This window comes from Simochromis diagramma, unplaced genomic scaffold (genome assembly GCF_900408965.1).
Source record: "Simochromis diagramma unplaced genomic scaffold, fSimDia1.1 OVJJ01000816.1, whole genome shotgun sequence".
Lineage (NCBI taxonomy): Eukaryota > Metazoa > Chordata > Actinopteri > Cichliformes > Cichlidae > Simochromis > Simochromis diagramma.
In genome coordinates this window covers 17,195,156-17,214,348 of record NW_024386908.1, presented here as the reverse complement: position 1 = coordinate 17,214,348, position 19,193 = coordinate 17,195,156, and the positions used below count along the sequence as shown (strand labels likewise).

Here is a 19,193-nt window from a genome sequence, read left to right as displayed (position 1 = left end):
GAGGGTCAGCGCATCGATGAGGTTTGCCTTACTTCAGCTCTGTTTGCGATAGCATTTGGGTTTCACTACAGCAATTACAGGCCTTAATTGAATTGATTTCGATAATGAGCCTCTGTAATGACACTGCTGTGGGAATGGACGGGTGTGTGTTTGCAGTTAATAAGCCACTGTTGTTTTTGCTGGACTTAAATGATCTGTGAGGAGCCAAGCAGGATTTAAAGATGAGGACACACACACATATTTAAAACACCGGTGTGTGCTGCTCTAATAGCTGCATACTGGTCAACCGTCTCCGTTCAGCTCTTTTTTTTTTTTATAAACCACTTGTCCGAGCTCTAACCTTTCAGCTTGTTGCATAATATCCTCCAGGCTATAACACATGAATGTTTGATGGCACACGGCTTACTACATGGCAAACTTAATATCCTACACCGCCGCACGTCTGCTGTTTTCAGCTTAGCATAGCCGACGACTACTTCCCAGGTCCTTGGGCGGTTACAGCGGTCTGGTTTCATGGGAGCTTGTCCGTGGCACTGCGAGAAATCTTTTAAAGGGCTGAGGAGTCAATCTGCTGGTGTATCAGTCAGTGTGAGTTAACTCATCTGCTTTTCTTGCGGTGGGCTCGGGTGCTTCTTGAGTGTTGAGTGGAAAGCTATTGTGATAGAGCAGCGATACGTGTAATGGGCTTGCACTTAAACAAACAACGCACATCGACTGACAGGCTGTGGACATTCCTCCCCCTTGCACCACTCAGACATACTTCATACACACAGGTAGCAGCTGATAAATGGCTGTTGGTAGCCTTCCATACGTCTGTGTCTGTTAGTTTTCTTTGGATTTCATTTAAAAGTTTGTGGACCATTAATGGGTATCAGCTGATGATCTAACAGCTAGCTGACATCATATTTCAATCCTAATATATATATATATATATATATATATATATATATATATATATATATATATATATATATATATGGTTAGGGGGGTACAATTTGCCACAAGAGTCTAGACTAAGTATTAACTTTATTTTTTTTTACTTCTACACAAACCCAACAGTTTATTGTAGATGAATGTGGACAACCACTCACTTAGATGTCCGAAAACCAGTTGGGTGACGTCACCGATCGGAAACCAAGGCTCACTGCAGGGTCATATGGTAGCTAACACACTATAGAGCAGACAGGCTCTAAAGCATAAACACCTAATAAATAATATTTAAATCTAGCAGCTGAATAAAATTGCGAGAATCATTCCCGAGATCTTCTTTTGTAACCAGAGCCCCCTGCTGGCCATTGGAAAGAATGCTGTTTTAAGGCCCGTTTTAAGGCAATGGTTTCCCTTTGCAGACCTGGAGGCTACATCCCAGTTTCACACGCAAAGTGACTGAAATGCGCCGATGATTTCTACAGGCTGTAAACAAACTCCAAGTTTAGTGATATTTTCTAAATCCCACAACTCCTCATTAGATGGGGAAACCTTCCACTATAAACCAAAGTTAAAAACATTTTTTTTTTTTGCAAAAACCCAGTGAATGTCTAAAACATCCAGATTAGGCAATAAACTTGTTTGTCTTTCAATGACGTTTGGTTAAACTTGTGTTTTTTTCTTTATTTATTGATTTTCATCTTACTTTACATACAGAACTAAAGAGGGCAAGGGAAACTAACACATTCACATATGTTCACATTTTCCAAACTACACATCGCCTTGTTTTACTTACACATATTACATATTACACAGGTGCATGTTCCATTCAAACACAATCGCGGCTAGTCCTCTGCATCGCACAGGTATCAGTTTCTAGTCTTTTAACGTATGACGATCCCATCTTTCCCAAAGTCTCTCTCCTTTCTCCTTCTGCAGCTGCAGTGAGAAGGTAATCAATTCCATATGATGGATTATGTTAATAATGTCTATGACCAGCTTCCGTGTGGGGGGGCTTGTCTGCAACCAACATTTAGTAATTACCTTTTTGCATGCAACCATAATTATTTTCAGTAAGTATGAGTCTCTTTTATTTATATCCTCAGGAATTTTCCCAAGGTACATGGTACTAAAGGAGAAGTCCAGTGTTACTCCAAGCACATCCACCACCATTTGTTTAAAAAGGTCTTCAGCTTAGGGCATGACCAGAAGACATGGAAGCAACCCGCAGCGACCTCGCTGCACTCCCTCCAGCACAAACTTGTATTTTTTTCATGCTCCAGTGTGACTGTTGTGGGGGCTTCACTCTGGGGCTCCACATATAAGCTATAAGTTATAAGACTTGTGATAAACACAGTGTCATACCCAGCCGTGACAGCAGAACCATTTGGTTCTAACTGGGCCACTTTTAGCAGTTGCTCAGTTACAGAGCTGGCAAATGTTGATTGGGTCAGATGTGGACAAAATGTCACAATGCATCAGACATTCAGCTGATATTACTTGGACTTGTGGCTTAGCTGAGGATGCTAGGCTCACTCCAAGTCAGCCCTGTCACCAAAGGCCAAATGTGGCCAAGAGAGCACTGCAGATATGGGCCAATCATTCATTTCTAACTGGGAGTAAGATTGACCAAATACAAAAGTTGTTATTTAAAACATAGTTTACACTATTAGGATTAAAATCTGTCTTTGTCCTGTTTGGTATTTGTTGTCTTGTGCTCTTCTTTTCTCTTTTCTTTCCCTTCACCCCCCAGTCATAGCAGATGGCGGCCCTCCCTGAGCCTGGTTCTGCCAGAGGTCTCCTTCTGTTAAAAGAGATGTTTTTTTTAATCCCCACATTGGCTCATTGGGTTTCTATCTGTCTATGCTGTTGTAGGGTCTTTATCCAACAATATAGTGCGCTGAGACGGCCACTGCAATCTGATCTGAACTTAAAATGAATTCACTGTTTTGGTAGTCCTTCATTTGCATGCTTCTACGTCATATTAACATGAAATTAATATATTACTAGAGCATAAATACTGTTTCTGCTGTTTTAAATGTGTAGAAAGACATCCACAAAGACGGACTTACTGTTAAAAGACAAGAACCATAATGGAAAAGAATGGTCACACTCAAAGTAATTTCCAAATCCTAAAGATTTTTAAATGTATTTACAGATTTGTGCAGAAGTCTGAACTCTCTCTGGGAAGCTTGATGATGATGATTTGAAGCAAAAATTTCAAATTTGGATTCATCGCTCCATCAGACTTGCTGCCACTGATTTTTATTCAAGTTTTTGTGTAATTTGGCATACCTCGCCCTTTTCTCCAAGTTTCCCCTCCTTAAGAATGGCTTCTTGACTGAGCCCATTTCTGATGAGGCTTCAGTGAACAGTAAACGGATAAATGATGGATGGATGGAGGGTCCAGATGCTTCTCTCCGGTCCTGTGTCAGGTCTTTGTTGGATTTTTTTTACAGTTTCTAAAGGACATGACTTTTAGATACTGATTATCTGTTCTTTGTTTATTTTAAGTTTCCTCAAAATGTGAAAGGAAACACACCATGGCAACAATCTTTCTTCGGCTAGTAGAGGCTTAGGAATCACTTTTTGGGGCAACCAACAAGCGATTCCTGTGAAACTGTTTAAGCATTTTTCATAGATTCATCTAAAGAAGACACAATACTGGTTCTTCCCTCAAGGTAGACCCCTTTTTTATGCTTAAATGATTCAGGAGTCAGTATTAAGTGACTTAAACATAAAAAGCCACCATTCCTCTGACAAAGGTCGGGTACGAGGATTCAATGAGTCCAAAGAAAAACTTTGAAACACATTCAGAAAGCCTAGATAATTATTACTCAAGACCACTTGCTCCTTGGATGCAAGATTTAAAAGATATGCGGGGCGGCTCGAGACTTTTGCACAGCACTTTATTTTACATTTAAATGCAACTATCGTGAGGAAAAAATGAGCCGCAGTAAACACTTACGCCTGCAGCGAGAAAGCAACCAGAATCTTCGATTGTTTCAAAGCGAGCTCACGAATTCCCTTCAAAGACGGGAACAGTGAGAATCTCAAGACCGCCAGGCCTTGTGCATGAAAGAATATGATTCTTTCATTCACATCATTCAAACTGATAGTGCACATTATCACTTACAGTCGGCGGTTCTGTCTGCAGCTTTGTCCGCCAACTTGAAATAATAATAAATGACCGATTAAATGGCTTTTGTCTCTGGACTGTAAATTGCTGCTTTTAAACCTTAACCTTGCTCCAGATCACACTTACTTTGATGAGGGGCCTTTGATGTGCGAACACACACAACCTTGTGCTTGTGCTCTGGCAGTGGAGCATCACTAATTATCTCACCAGCGGAAAGGTAAGGGAAGTGGGGACCTGCATGTGTGTGTGTGGTCTCAGTACGATGGTAGCTTTTAATGAGCCCCACATTTCTTATCAAGCTTGGTGCTCAACAAACGCTCTGATCCGCCCACATGGAGGACTGGGCTTGACTGATCGCGTCTGATGCCCCCCCCCCACCCCAACGCCCTCCACACCATCCTAGCCAACACCCTAATCAACCTTCCTCTCCCTTGCCTCCCTCCCCTCCCTTCCGTCTTACTGTCAGAAAGAAATATCCTTGAGAGAAACTGTGAATCAAAGGGCTTTTTCATCCTTTTTCACAAAGAAAAAGGAGCAATGGAGAGGGACAGAGATGGAGTGAGAGACTCAACAGGACAAAAGAAAGACAGAAAGTGAGCGAGGGATGGATGGAGAGAGGGCAAGAGGTGGAGGGAGTGAGAAAAGAAAACCGAGGATAAAAAGACTGAACTTCTCCGAGCTGGAGGGCGCTCCAGAGGACACGTCCTAGATTAGCTACCATCCCTCCCCTCCTTCCATCTCTCCATCCACCCTCTTTCCTCCAACCCCAGCTTCAGATGGGGAGCAGCAGCCCTGGGGCCCACTCGGCGGGCGTCAAGGGTGGAAATAGGAGGGGGGAGACACTGGGCATTTAGACATCTGTCAGCCACTAATGAAAGAGTTCAATTTAGTGGAAAATCTAAAACAACCTTGTCTGACAGGCAGGCTGACAGGCTTTAACTCGCCGTGTGTTGTTGTTGTTCGTGTACGCGTCTCGCCGTCGTGTTAGCGTGAAGAGGACCAGGAGGGGGGCATTAAAAAAAGGTGAAAGGGGGAGAAAAAAAATAATGCAATAAACTCAGGCTGTGCTGGGGCATATGCTTGCGAGCACATGAAAGTGTAGAGCTTGTGTGTGTGCTCAAGAGTCATGCAGGGGTGTGGATCAGTCCATGCAGCAGGGGTTGGGTCTTATGGCTTTACATCGCTCCAGGGGTACAGGGCATGTTTTTCGACGATAGATGGGTTATGGTAGGGTTTTCTGTGTGTGTCTGTGTGTGCGCGAGAGAGAAGAAAAAGCATATTTAGCCCTCTCCAGTGCTATTAGAGTTGGAGAGATGAACACATGGCTCTCCAGGCAACACACGCACACGCAGACAGACGCACACACTTTGTCTCCACCCCCCCCGAGCTTCATTAGCGCGTCATTAGAAACAACTCTAGTGAAAGCTGTTGTTTTAGAGAAACAGTCGTGCCTATCTGTCCTCGCCGAAAAGGCTCTACGTGTGTGTGCCATGCAGACAACTCATTATTTTTTGTTTTTTATTTTTCTCTTTACTTTTTTATAGATTAATCCACCTGCTGATTTATGTGCCGTGCTGCCTAGCGACACTGCTATTACTGAGGTTGAATAGTCAAACTGAACGCAGTTTTATTGACTGTGAAAGCATGAATGGTTGGATTCATGAACGGTCACAAATTCCATTGTTTGAAAGATGACGGGTGTGAGGATGGATGTCCACACACAAAACAACAGCCCGAAGGTTGTAATGAAACAACTGGGTGTAGAAAAGCCCTCTACCTGCGCCACACAGCAAGTGTCACATCTTCAGAATTTATTTGTTTTTGAAGATCAATTTCAAAGTAACCATATGAAGTGCATCATCTAGGACAGATCTGAATCTTTAAGCTGTATAAACAGTGCATACACGATAAGCTAGACGTGGAAGATCCCCTCATTAAGAGCAAAGTAAGCACAATTACGGCAGATTTAATGTTTACTCAGAAACGCAGTTAAAAGGAAGAACTGGGCTGGGGATGGGTTGCAAAGCAGCTTGCAGAGGCAGCAACAGCTGTAGGCACGCTATAGCAGGTGAAACACAGTGACTTTTATATGATTTGCCAACTTGTTGTGAAGGTGATTATCAGCTGAGCCATCAGCTTCTGATCTGAGCACAACTTTGGATCTTTAGGCGTTCGTGCCTTAACACATCAGTTGTGACAGCACTTGCCGCTTCCTGTTTGTAAGCTTTATGTTTTGCTCTTTCACCCTCTTTTTCTTTTCACAGAAAATACTTGGTTAGGATCTCAGAAAAGAGTGTGGCATGGGACGGCATGCTCCCTTTTCAAAACCTTAACCCTTCACGTCAAAAAATGATGGCAGTAAATGATGCCACTGCATCTAAATTTGACACCATTGGTGCTCAACAAGCCTCTGTGTGTCTGAATAATGACAGAAACTTATAAGGTTGCTGCCTTTCAGGGCTTTTTAATCTGACACACAATATGGCTTATAGTTAGGTCTGATGTATTAACGAACCATTCAAGACACCTACACTCTAGTTTTCGTAAGCAAAATTGTAATTTGAGCATCAATTAGCTGGTATATTTGCAATGCAACCATACTAACCACCATTATTTGTCACATATGGTCACTACTGGCTCCAATAATCCAAATTGGAGACATCCATAATGAAAAGTCAAGGCTTTAAACACTAGAGTGGGACTATATTTGGCTATATTTATTTATTACACCGAGTTTAGAGCTAAATAAGAAACATTAGCTCGCTTCCACTTCGTTTAGCTTAGCATACAGGCTAGAAACAGGGTGAAAAGCTAGCCTGGCTCAAAAGATGTAAGAATCCACAAACCACAGCCTCTAATGCATACACACTAGCAGAGTATATTTTAGCAGTTTCACAATTTCAAAATCTGAAGTGTAAAAATAACCCAAATTTCTCTGCATAGGCTGCATAAGAAGTGGTTAAAAAGTGAAATCCTTATCATTCAGCATCAACAGCACTTTACCTTGCAAGCTGAGCTACACTCATAAATATAATCTTGTTTGCTGACCACTATCTTCTTGGAACTAAACAAAACGGAAGCAATCAACCAAAAGAAAAAGTAAATGATAACCTTGCTTTTGATACAACTGAGGTGAAAACTGAAAAGAAAAATTGTTCTGACACTCAGTTCGTGTTGTGACCTGTATCTTCTCTAGAAACATTACTTCATCGCTGAAATATGACAGGCATGTCTGGAGCTGACATGAATATACACATTCTGCATGCATACAATCACATATGCATACATTTGGTACGAGTGCGCTGACGGATCGCTGACAAATCTTCAGGAGAGACATCAGAGGAGTGATGGAGATGGGGCCGGGAGAGAAGCAACAAGCAGCGCTGTCATTTTTCTTTCTCTCTTGTTTTTTTTCGAACTGGCGAGGAAGCCTACACCTCGCCGCTTTGCTCTCGCCACCGCCATCACCTCTGTGAGAACCGAGCAGGGAGAGATTCATCACATAAAACCACAGACCCCCTTCACTTATCCCTTTTCGCAAAAAATGGCAGCCATTCAACTGTTTTTTTTTGCCCTAAACCAACATGGCTGCCAATACCGGTGCCCTTTTCTCCAGTCTGGCCCCCGTCCAGCTTTCCACTCTGATTGCATCTCTGCCTGTTAGGGCCTTGGGTTTGGAAGGAGAGATAGAGCGAGGGAGGGGATGAGTGCCAATACAAACATTGTTCTGCTGGCTTTTTACAAGCCAGGAGAGTGGGGAAGTTAATAAGCAGGTATTGGTTTTTAACTGCGCCCCGTTTATTGCTTTGCCCTCGAGCGTGCTGGAGTGCTCTACTCCACCTTTTTCCTGTCCATCTGCCCATCACCTTTGCTAACCTCCCGCTCAATTTCCCCCTCTCTCTGTCTGCTCTCCTTTTGTCTTGACATGCCTCATTCAGCAATTAATCCGCCATCCTCATCATCTGTTTATTTCTGCCTCCCACTGGATCCTTACTCTCATTTTATTTTATTTTTTTGGCCCTTTTTTTTCCCATTTTGAGCTGAGTTGAAGCCAGTTAAAAAAAAAATCCAGCATAAACCACTCAATGCTCCGTCATTATGCTGCTATTGATTTAGTGTTTTGCAAGTGTGTCCTCGGTCCTCTTCCCTGTATATTAAATCTAAAACCATATCCGTCCATCAATACAGGACAATCGCATAAGCTGTTGTTGTCCACCTCTGACATGATGAATATGATGCGGGTTTAATTGCATATGTGTCACCTGCTTTTTTTTTTTTTTTTTTACATGGGTTAACATTTTTAATATTTGTTGCTCCCAGAAGCTTTTCATGAACAAACATGACAATAAACTTTCCTTTACTTCCAGCACTTATGAGCAACCTTTTAAATCTCACCGCTGGGCTCCGCAGATTCTTGTTTCAAAGAAACAACTTTTAGCTTCATTTTTAAAAACTCTGTTACAGCACTTGGCAAAAAGCTACAACCCCTACAAGCAGTAGCGGGTGGCTCAGTGGAGTTGTTTTGTCCTGGGGCTTGCCTGTGAGGCTACAAATAGGCTGCCCTAACCCAAAGCTGGGGCCACGAAGAGCTTAAAAGACACAATTTGGGGTTAGAAAAACTGCTTTAATCCTCTACAAGGTTGATGTAAAAAAATATTTAATTTTAAATTTTATTTCATACTTTCAGTCACTTAGTTGCCAGCCAGCAGAAGTACTGAGGAATGGTCAGAGCCTGCTTGTTTTTTATCTTGAACGACTGCTAGAGAACACAGATGGACTATAGACAGACTGTTTATAAAAGATGAATGTAGCCTGCAGGTTTGAAAAGCTAAGCCAGGGCATAAGTGCATTAAACCTTTATTCTTTCTAAAGGCCAGCAGTGGGTGAATCCTCTGGATGCAAAAAGAATGAAGTGGTAAATAAGAATGCATGCAGAAGTCTGTGATAACCCAAACCTATATGCAGAGTGGGATTTCCCTCCTTAATATGTAACCAATAAAATATGGCTTATTTGTTACGTATTACTGCTTAAAATATAGGTTACTTTTTTAACCACCACATCTGATTTTTAAAGTGAATCTAGAGTAAGTAACACTGGGGTCACTGGGTTCAGACTCTGTGCTGCTCGTCTTTTAAACCATGGCCCTTTGTGCTAAACCCACAGTGAGAAACCTTGGTGTTAAACTGGAGCATGATTTTTATACTAAATAAGCAGCTGAATTCTGTTATTAACACTAGTTTTTACCACTTGAGGCTTTTATCCACCATCAAATCAGCTTTATCTTTTAAAAGGTTTGAATGTCTCATTCATGCTTTTATCACAATGTGTCTGGACTATTGTAATGTACACTGTGTTGGCCTTAGTAAAGTTTCCCTTTTTTTCCTGCAGTTAGTCCAAAATGCCGGGATTTGTCTTTTAACTGGTACTCGCCATTGCAAGAACATTACGCATCCTGGCCTCCCCCCATGTTCCCTCAAGTTTGCTGAGGTCCATAGACCAGCTGCTCCTGGTAGTCCAAACAACCGGACTGAAAACCAGGGGCAACTGAGCTTTTTCACACCTCCCTGTCCATGGTATTACAGTTTTTGAAAACACATCTTAAAACTAATTTTTATTCCTTTATTTATTATTTATTTCATGACTCTGCTCTGTTCCAACTTTTCATTGAGCCAAAGAACTCAGCTGTTTCAGAAAACTACCGCTCATTAAATCAAAGAGAAATTAACTATCACAAAAAAAAAAACAACCTAAAAATCTCCTCCTGCTGATCGCTCCCTCTGGGCTCCAGCAGTTAGAAAACCTTGCCATGAACGACATCTCTAAAGAAATGTTATCTGTAAGTGATAGAGGGCTGATAGAGACGAGCAGATACACTCCTGATTGGAAATATCAACCCTAACCCTAATTTAAACTAAATGCGATTCATTTAAGCTTAGAGAATTAAATATAAAGAAATGTTTTACTATATTCTTGTTTGGCTTCCATATGACAGATATTACCTACCAGAGGCATCATAATTTCCAGATAGACATATTTAAATGTTAATAAATGCATTTTCTACAAGTTTAGGTGTAATGTTTTGTACTGACGTTTTAAAGATGCTCTGATAATGTGTTGTTTCCTCTGCTTCAGAGACCAAATACAGACCCAAATTTACTGCTACCTGACATCATAAAGGCCCAAACGAATGCTGCAGGAGAGAGAAGCAAGTGAGGAAGAGGGATGACCAGACAGAACAGAGGGAGGGATGGTGTTATGGTGTAGAAGAAGGCGATTTCATGTTCCTATAATCCTGAAACTGCTGCAGTATGTGTCCTCCCCTGGGCTGTTTCACACCTCCAACCAGGGATAAGTGACAAGCTCTCACGGTGCAGAGAAACAGCCGAAATTTAACATACTTATTCCACGAGCAATTAACACGGTGACTCTGTGCAAAACAACAAGACTGACTCTGAATCGGGAGTGGGAGCATAAATCCCACGTACGGCTCTTGTGGGATTCGTAGTATCCACCCTGTCCTGCCCAGGGGGGCTATCCACTGATCCAACCGACAGAAGTAAGAGCGTGCAGGCGCTCAACTGATGAGATTCCAGTTAGCTGGCACAGACGAGGAGAGGGGTGGGGAAGCAGCCAATAACCTGAGCAGAAGGGATCTGGGGGCCTCTAAATATCCACCCAGGGCTAAAAGTGTGAGAGTGCGAGCAAGCTTCAGCCCACTTCCTCTATTGCTCTCCTGGGCCACAAGAGGGAACAATATTGGAAAATGGAGCACCAGCACACTCCTTTATAGTCAGGCATATGCACGGGTGTCCAGAAAAGCAGGAACAGATGCCAGCAAGCAGATAAACATGCAAGTGTTTTCGACTGCTAGTGGCAGCGTGTTTTGATGATTGTTCTCTAATCATCTTTGCACAAGGATGAGCGTGCAGGCTAGAAGCAAAGGGAAACACAACACAAACTCCTGCAGACTGCCGAAGCCAGTAATGAAAATATAAAGTGGGGACGAGTGGGTGATTGTCAGCTTTTGGTGAACATTTGCTTGGAATAAATTTGGACAACACATTTTTGCGAAACAACAGCAGATGATATCATTACACTAAAAGCCGATAAATTATAAATCACTGGCAATAACTAGTTGTAATGTCTGTATTTCAGTGGAAACGTCTCCTCACCTGCTGGCACTCAATTTCGATGTTGTCAGCGCATTGATATGTTATCAGCAGTTGGTGCCCCACTCTCACCAACTGACTAGCAGGCTCATTAGTCTGTTACAGCCATTCTAATCAGTGACAAACAGAGAGCAAACCCACATTACATGGAATGCATCTTGTGTGCAGAAGTGCACAGTGTTAAATGTGGTAAGTTAGCATGTGAAAATTTTATATCAATATTTTGTGCAGTAAAAATATTTCTAAAAGTCACAGATTCTTAACGCAGCCGTTGACATCAACCATGTAATATCACAGGATGAATTTATTATTATTATTACTTTTTGAACGGATCGAAATAAACACATGTGACCAATCAGACCACTGCATTTGGCAATGAGTGCGCTCGTAGATGGTCAGATGTGGTCTTTGTTGTCTACATACGCGTTACACAACAAGTTCGAAACTGGACACCTCTGAATTTTGTGTCGCTTTTTCACAATGTGCAAAGTGTGTAAAGAGAAATTACAAACAAAAGTAAAAGGCAACTCTTAAAAACTGTCTAAAAGATGAGTCTTTAACTTGCATGTCATGGTCGAGAATTACATAGATGGGTATGGATTATTATTATTAATCCCACACTGTGGAAATCCACTTGTTACAGCAGCACAAGGCTCAGGTAGAAAAAGTCCATTTGAGTTATGTTTGAAAATAAAACCAAAAAAAGAAACGAAAAACAAAAACCAAAACTGCTAAAAATGATGATTCAAGTAAAATAAAAGATTAATTTGTATGATGTACAAATGGTTACTATATACAGTAAAATACAGGACAAAGACATTTTCTAGATTTTCTATATGTACATGGGAAGTGCTGAGGGAATGATAGTATATATATATGTGCTTCCACTACCTCTCCGGTCTCTTATTGTGGACTTTTGATGTAGAAGCACACTGTCTAATCGTAGGTGGTAGCAGCACCAGTAACAGGTGGAAGAAGCCACCAAAGATCAACATGAGACTGTGTGGGAGTGACACAGGAAGCACGTAGTACTACGACTCGAGCATTTTTCACAAATTAATTCCAGACAGCATCAGAAGACTCAGGTTGGGACACTGTCCTCAGCTGCACTGTTTCATATGTGGCACACAGCGCGCTACAGTCTGCTTCTGACAGGTTCTCCATATTGGAAATAGTCAATCTGGTTTATTTAAAGGTGATTTCAGGATAGTGCGCAGGAGGCAGGAGACCTTATGTCCATTCGATTGCTGTGAACTCACGGGACTACTGTCTGCACCCAGAGCCGACAGGATAAATACTGAGGTTTTTACATGCAGCTCTGCGGTCTGCGGCTGAGTGATGGTGCAACACAGGGATCTTATTTGCCTCTATCTGTGTACATATCAAAAGATGGTCTGTGGTTCTTCTATTAGGTAGGCTACACTGACTAACCTTCTAGGATAAAGGTAGAGCTTGGGTTTTAGGCTGAAGTCCACCTACTTTCATTAGAAATGTTTCCTTTTTTGGATCATCCAAAATCTTTTTAACAACAAAAACTGAACGAATGTCTGAAATGGATCATTTTCTATTTTCTAGAAACTTTTCTAACTCCAGACAGTCCCCTGGTGACCCGGTGGCTGTTATGGTGGTAATAATGGTTTTTGACTTTTATGACATTCACACTTAAGCTTGGAAAGAACCAGTGGACATAGACTCCCTCCAAACTTTTGAACTAATCTTGACAGTCACCTGCTCGCACTCTTGGTCACTCACAAATAGCAGCAGCGCAACACACTGAGGCAGTTACTTGCGTATTCATACCCACCCACACACACACAACACAGGTCGGTGTGGGGCGGGGTCGGGCGGGGCTGCCTCGAGGTACCGCTGTAAGTGTGTGATTAGAGGAGAAAGTAGGCAGAGGAGAATGAGGACACACACTCACCCCTGTTAAGGTCTTTATGTTATGCAGTGCATTCTGAGCTTCAAGGGCAGCTTTCCTTGTGTAAAACGTGACAAAACAGCAGCCTGGGGAGAAAGAGAGAGAGAGAGAGAGATGAGCATAAGGAGCAACAAAGAGCTTTTTCTCTCTTCATCTGCCTGGCATCACCTGTCGACACTGGGAGACGCTGAGTGAATGTTAAGGAGAAAACATCCTAACGGAGAGGAAGAGAACACTTTTTTTTTTTAGTTTGTTTCAACGCTGATGACTTGAGCCTGGAGGAACCGTGCACACAAAGTGATGCATGAGCACACACTCACACACACACACACACACACACACACACTCACATGCGAACAACAAGGAAACAAAGACAGGAACGTGGAGAAGCAAGGTTGTCTCTTCATTAATCCCCGAGTGATCTGTGAACAGCTGCTTTATCGTTCATTCACCAAAGAAAGCGCTGACTCATTTATGCTCCCTTTATTTCCATCTCGACATTTCTGACAAATGTGGGCTGGAAATGGAAACATTCAGGTGACACACATGTTATAGCAGTTTTTAAATGATCATATTTAAACGATTCATCAAAAAGTAACGAAGCCACCTAAAATCAGTGGAAAAAACTGTAAATCTGACAAAAAGTAAAATAAAGAAATCAGCGACTGAAACCTTGGCATGATTCAGTTTGAAGTGTCAATGCAATTCACTGATCAGGCTACTAAAAATCACTTTAAATCAAAATTTAAGCTACGTTTAACTTTGACACTGCAATGTCTTTAGACCTGCAAATTAAACTTTACAAGGTGCTTGCATGCTCACACTCTCACACAGTACCACAACTGGACTCAAATGTAAATGTATACACAATTGCAGTGAAGAAAGCAGGGAGGGAAACGAGAGTAGGGCTGAAACACCGCAGTCATGGGCCATTTTCAGTCAGCACACAAACCTGCACAGTCAGGCAAAAATAAGCCAGCGGGAGGAAAATGTAGGGCAGAGACCGAGGTGTGACTCTTCTATTTTCCTCGTACACACAGCAAGCAGCTGTTTATGTCAAACACAAGGTTTGGACAAATCGCTCACGGTGAGGATTTTGTGTCTGCGTTTACGTCCTCATGACACGACTGTCGAACAGCTATGGGGAAATTTCCAAACGAGATGTAACAGGGAGAACATTTATCAAGGCAACCCACGGCGGGCTCGAATAAATCCAGTGTTTGAACTAGAAACTAGCACCATTCTGGGGAGAGCATAAACCATGTTTTTGTAGATACAGTTTAAAGATGCCACATGCAGGCAATCATTAAGTTACTGTTTCAAAAAGAAGGCAGCCATAAGGATACAGTGGCTGAATGCATGCGTGTGTCACTGCCACTGCCGCCACTGTTGAAAATGTGGAGAATGTGTTGAGAGCTGCTCAGCCAACTAACAGAGCGAGTTTACTGTTAGCTTGTGACTTTCACAGGTGTTCCGTCCTGTTATTGTCTCCCCAAAAACACTTTTGTTTATCTCATGCCTGAATCTTTTGTAGTAAGCCTCGTTATCCATGACACAAACAAACACACCAGGTTGGACAAAAAATTGCGTAGATCTCAGTAAAGTTGTGATGCGCGATTTCTTACAATCATCACAGATATGAACGTGCAGAAATCTTGCTGAGATGTTAAAGTCTGAGCAGGTGAAACATGCACATTTACTCAGGTTACAGGTTACCCAAACAAAAATATACTGTCAAGGAGAATTATGCCCAAGAGCCTAACTGCAACAAATTTCACTACTTGTTCATCCTTTTTTTTTTTTTTTTTTTTTTTTACCATAAATTAATGTAAAAAGAAACTGGTGCATAAAAAAAATTCTCCAGAATGCAGGAAACAAAGAGTTTGGTGCTCAAAATTGAACTTATATTTGACATTTCTTCCCAATTCTCAAATAAAACCTATACCCATGTCCATAAACTGAACCTGGGGAAAGATAGTGGAGACGACGGTAGAATGGCTGTCCAAATTATTACTAATATACATTAAAGTTTGTGATCAATCTAAATTGCCCATAGGTGTGAATGCAGGAGTGAATGTGAGTGTGAATGGTCGTCTGTCTCTGTGTGTTAGCCTGGCGACCAGTCCAAGGTGTACCCGGCCTCTCGCCCTATGACAGCTGGGATAGGCTCCAGCACTCCAGCAAAGGATAAGCGGAAGCGAATGGATGGATGGATACATTAAAGGGAGCTACCGCAGGATAAAATCCCAAACTGTGGATTGACTTTTTCTTGCATCAAACCTCTGCTCACCTACAGCTGCTTACTTGGTGAAGAGGATCAGTAAACTGCACATTAGCATGAGGCAGCCACAGGTGAGGCACTGCTATGGCTTCAGCATCTTAGTCCAGGTTCATATGTTCATATGCTTGGACCTGCTGCCTCCAGCTCTGCTCATCTGGTAATTTTGTTGTGTACTTATTTGTCCAGAGATGAGCAGAGCGGACCATTGTTTACATCTGCTTTGGTGTCTCCCCCATTGTCTTTATGGCACAAATCAATTCAGTGTGAATACGGTGGATCGGTTGAGGTTTTGTTGCCTGTGCTGCAGACATCAGCCCTGATGACACTTGCCCTGCAGTGCATCTTAGTGAAATCCAACAGTGAGCATCTGGAGCAGGTTTAGCATCCAAATCCCAAAGTCCCTTTGATGAGGCTGGGAGTGTAATGGATCTGAATTCCTGCGGTGTCCTCTGGGTGCCAGGGCTGTTGAATAGTTGGCCCTTAGCCTAGCGTCAGCAACGTGATTGGTGTTGTGATTCAGATGGTGCAGTGCCTGTGTATTAGCAGGGATAACTCTCAGCTTAGCGTTTTCCCTCTATGACCCCCAGTGTGAAAGACGGCTCGGGGTGTCACTTCACTAAACCCTAAGCCCCCCCGCTTCAGCTATCAGTATCAATTTGCCACCAAGAGTTTCACACCAGCTTCTACTGGTTAAAGGCAGGGAGATAATCGGGGGTATTAATCATGACTGACAGAATATCACTGGGTAAAAATGTATTCAATGTATTCCATGTGGGTCACCAAAAAGATGGCAAATACACACCAAACTCTGTGGTAAAAGTGCTGGCTTCCACATATCGCTGATCTCCATCAGTTCGGCTTCATCTTTGTGCCGCGTTTCCACGATAAAAATTAGACCCAGTGAGGATACGGATGATGGAGAAGCACTGAAAATCCTAAATTAGGTTGAAGTTGTAGTTGTAGTTAAGCCAACATGAAAAAGCACCATTAGAGAGAAAAAAAAAAGAGTAAAACTAAACAAATATTAGCAGTGGAGTGTGCCTATGAATTTAAATTAGCCATGGTGAAGAATGGTCCAAAGAACTATTGAAATTAGAGTCCTAATAAGAGGAGACGATCAAATAATGAAACTCCACCAACAGTGGGAAACCAAATAAAATAAAAATCCTTGAAACGTAAAAGCTTTTAATACATGTAAAAGTTTTTACTGAGCAATGAAACGACTGCATACAACTCCAACACCCACATAATATATGAGCCATGCACCACCATACCCTCTAAAACAGGGGTGGGGGAATTCCAGGCCTCAAGGGTCAGTGTCCTGCACGTTTTAGATATCACCCTGGGTCAGCACACCTGAATTAAATGATTAGTTCATTACCAGGCCTCTGGAGAACTTCAAGACATGTTTAGGAGGTAATTTATCCATTTAAATCAGCTGTTTTGGATCAAGGACACATTTAAAACCTGCAGGACACCAGCCCTTGAGGCCTGGAGTTCCCCAACCCCTGCTCTAAAAGGTGAAGCAAACCTTGGGAACATGACGGTGATACGTTCAATTCATTTTTATTTACATAGCACCAAATCACAGCTTGCTAAAGGTGCTTTATATTCAAAGGTAAAGACCCTCCAATAATAGGGAGAAAACCCCAATGAACGAGCACTTGACGACAGTGGGAAGGAAAAACTCCCTTTTAACAGGAAGAAACCTCCGGCAGAACCACGCTCAGTGAGGGGCAGTCATCTGCCGCCACAGGTTGGGGTTTAGGGGAGAAAGATGGGCCAAAAGAGTCAAAACTTTCAATGAACAATCTAAACACTCCTAAAAACGTAAAAATAAAGGGTTTAATTGCAAAGTAATTGAAAAGGCCTGTGCAGATGCACTTTAGAGGTATACTGTAAGGGTCTCAAAACTACTTATGTGTACTGTTTTCCACCAATGTGTGGTGCCAGTTTGACCCCTGCCCTGTCCCCCCTGCCAGCCTCTCCCCACCATGCCTGCTTGTCCATGGATGACACCAGCGACTCATCTTGACCTACCTCTCCTCACCACCGAGGTGAATCCAATCAGTCTCATAGACTGACCAGGAAAAACACAGTAAATTATCTGATGTACAAGTGTTCTCACTAGCTTCATTGTTTTTGCAAGAGGCACATAATTTTCAACTGTATATTTCCTGCATGCTGGGTAAAAAGTAGAGATTATGTGTATTCAAGGGCGAGCTTTTTAGTATTGCCTCAGTTTTGTACATTATAATTCCAATTGCACCTGTGTTCAAGCTTTGCCCCCCTGTGTGCGATTAGCAATTCCAATAACAATGTTGGAGGGTTAGCTGCTGGATGTGAATTCTGATTCCAGTGGCATTTTCTACATATCTGTATATGGGAGGGTTAGCTTTTGGTGTTAGCATTAGTGATTCTGACGGCATATAATGTGCAGGGGAGGGTTGGCTGTTAGCGCTGTGTTAGCCACGGTGTGTTGTCATTCCCACGGCGTAGCCAGGGCCTTGGAGCCATGCGGCATGTGGCGGAGCGTCCCAGGTGGTGGGCTGTCAAGATGAGGATCAAAGAGCAGAGGAGTGGACCTCACACACACACACACACACACACACACACACACACACACACAAAATCCTGCAGAAAGCCACTGAGTGTGCATATTTTAGGTGTAGGTCTGCACGTTTGCTTTTTAGTTACACATAAGCATACCTGTACTACAACCACAAGCAGGTGCAGGGGCCCAGCACGAATAAGCTCTTTCCATCAATTTGTGTGCATGTGTCTTTTTTTCTGCAGAACAAACATTTACCTGAAGGCCGAGAGGGCTCTGAGCAAGGAGACACACTTTGCTTGTGTTGTCGAAAAGGGACACTTAAAACCACACACCAGAGACGTGCACGCACAAATCTGGAGCGGCAGGAAGGAATCTATTAGACGCTGGAGTGTACGTGTGCACGTAACAGAAAGAGCAAGACAGCCAGATGGGACATGGGAAAGGAGGGCAGAGCGTTTGCAAGTGAAAAGAAAAAAAAAGAGAAGAAGAAGAGGGGAGAGAAACAGCCGTTGTGAGTTGAATAGAGAGCAGAGGAGGGAGATGCCTGTTCATAAATGCTTCATGGCTGCTGAAGGGGGCCTTTGACTGAGCGAAGACCCACGGCCCCCTGCCTCTGTCAACACATCTACCCCCTCCAACAACAGGTCGACCCCAACTTCTCAGCTCGAGACAGCAGAGCTGCAGAGGAGCTGAAGGGGGGGCTGAATCGGCAAGTTGAGGAGGTTTTTTTTCTCTCACTTATGTCTTCCAACGGCTTTCTCTAAAAATCAGGCACACGCGAGGCCGTGTTCTTAGAGTCTGAAAATTAAACCCGCTTTAGAGGTGACAACCTGACCTGTAATTTTACTTTCTTTGCAAATTAATTTCATAATGTTTTCTTCTTTTTCTGTAACTCTTCATTTGAATGGGAACATCCCAGTCTCCCCTCCATGCCACGCAGTAGTTGGGAGGGTCACCTTAGCCTGAGTGCCAACTAATCTACTTAAATGACTTTCATTAGTCTGGGTTTCAGCGCTGTTTCCCAGTGGCCATGTTGGACTGTTTCTAGACTATCATTTTTTATCTTGAGCTGATGGAAATTGTTATATTTATACACACTCACAGAAAATAAAGCACCTTATTACACCTTTAGGTTTAGACCTTTAGCTTGTCATTGGTGTGGCACCTGCTGAGTTACTGGCACTGTCATTAGTGTCCAGTG

The 19,193-nt window shown here is 42.6% G+C and overlaps 1 protein-coding gene across 31 annotated transcripts in view; it reads right to left on the bottom strand.

Moving 5' to 3' along the window:
- The window catches only part of celf2 (cugbp, Elav-like family member 2), a 235,233-nt gene that overhangs the window by 62,886 nt on the left and 153,154 nt on the right, over positions 1-19,193 (bottom strand). For all 31 annotated transcript variants that reach the window (XM_040035780.1, XM_040035761.1, XM_040035760.1 and 28 more), the window contains one exon: positions 13,161-13,243. In XM_040035780.1, the coding sequence (XP_039891714.1) occupies positions 13,161-13,243 (83 nt within the window). The remainder of the gene's footprint in view (positions 1-13,160; positions 13,244-19,193) is intronic.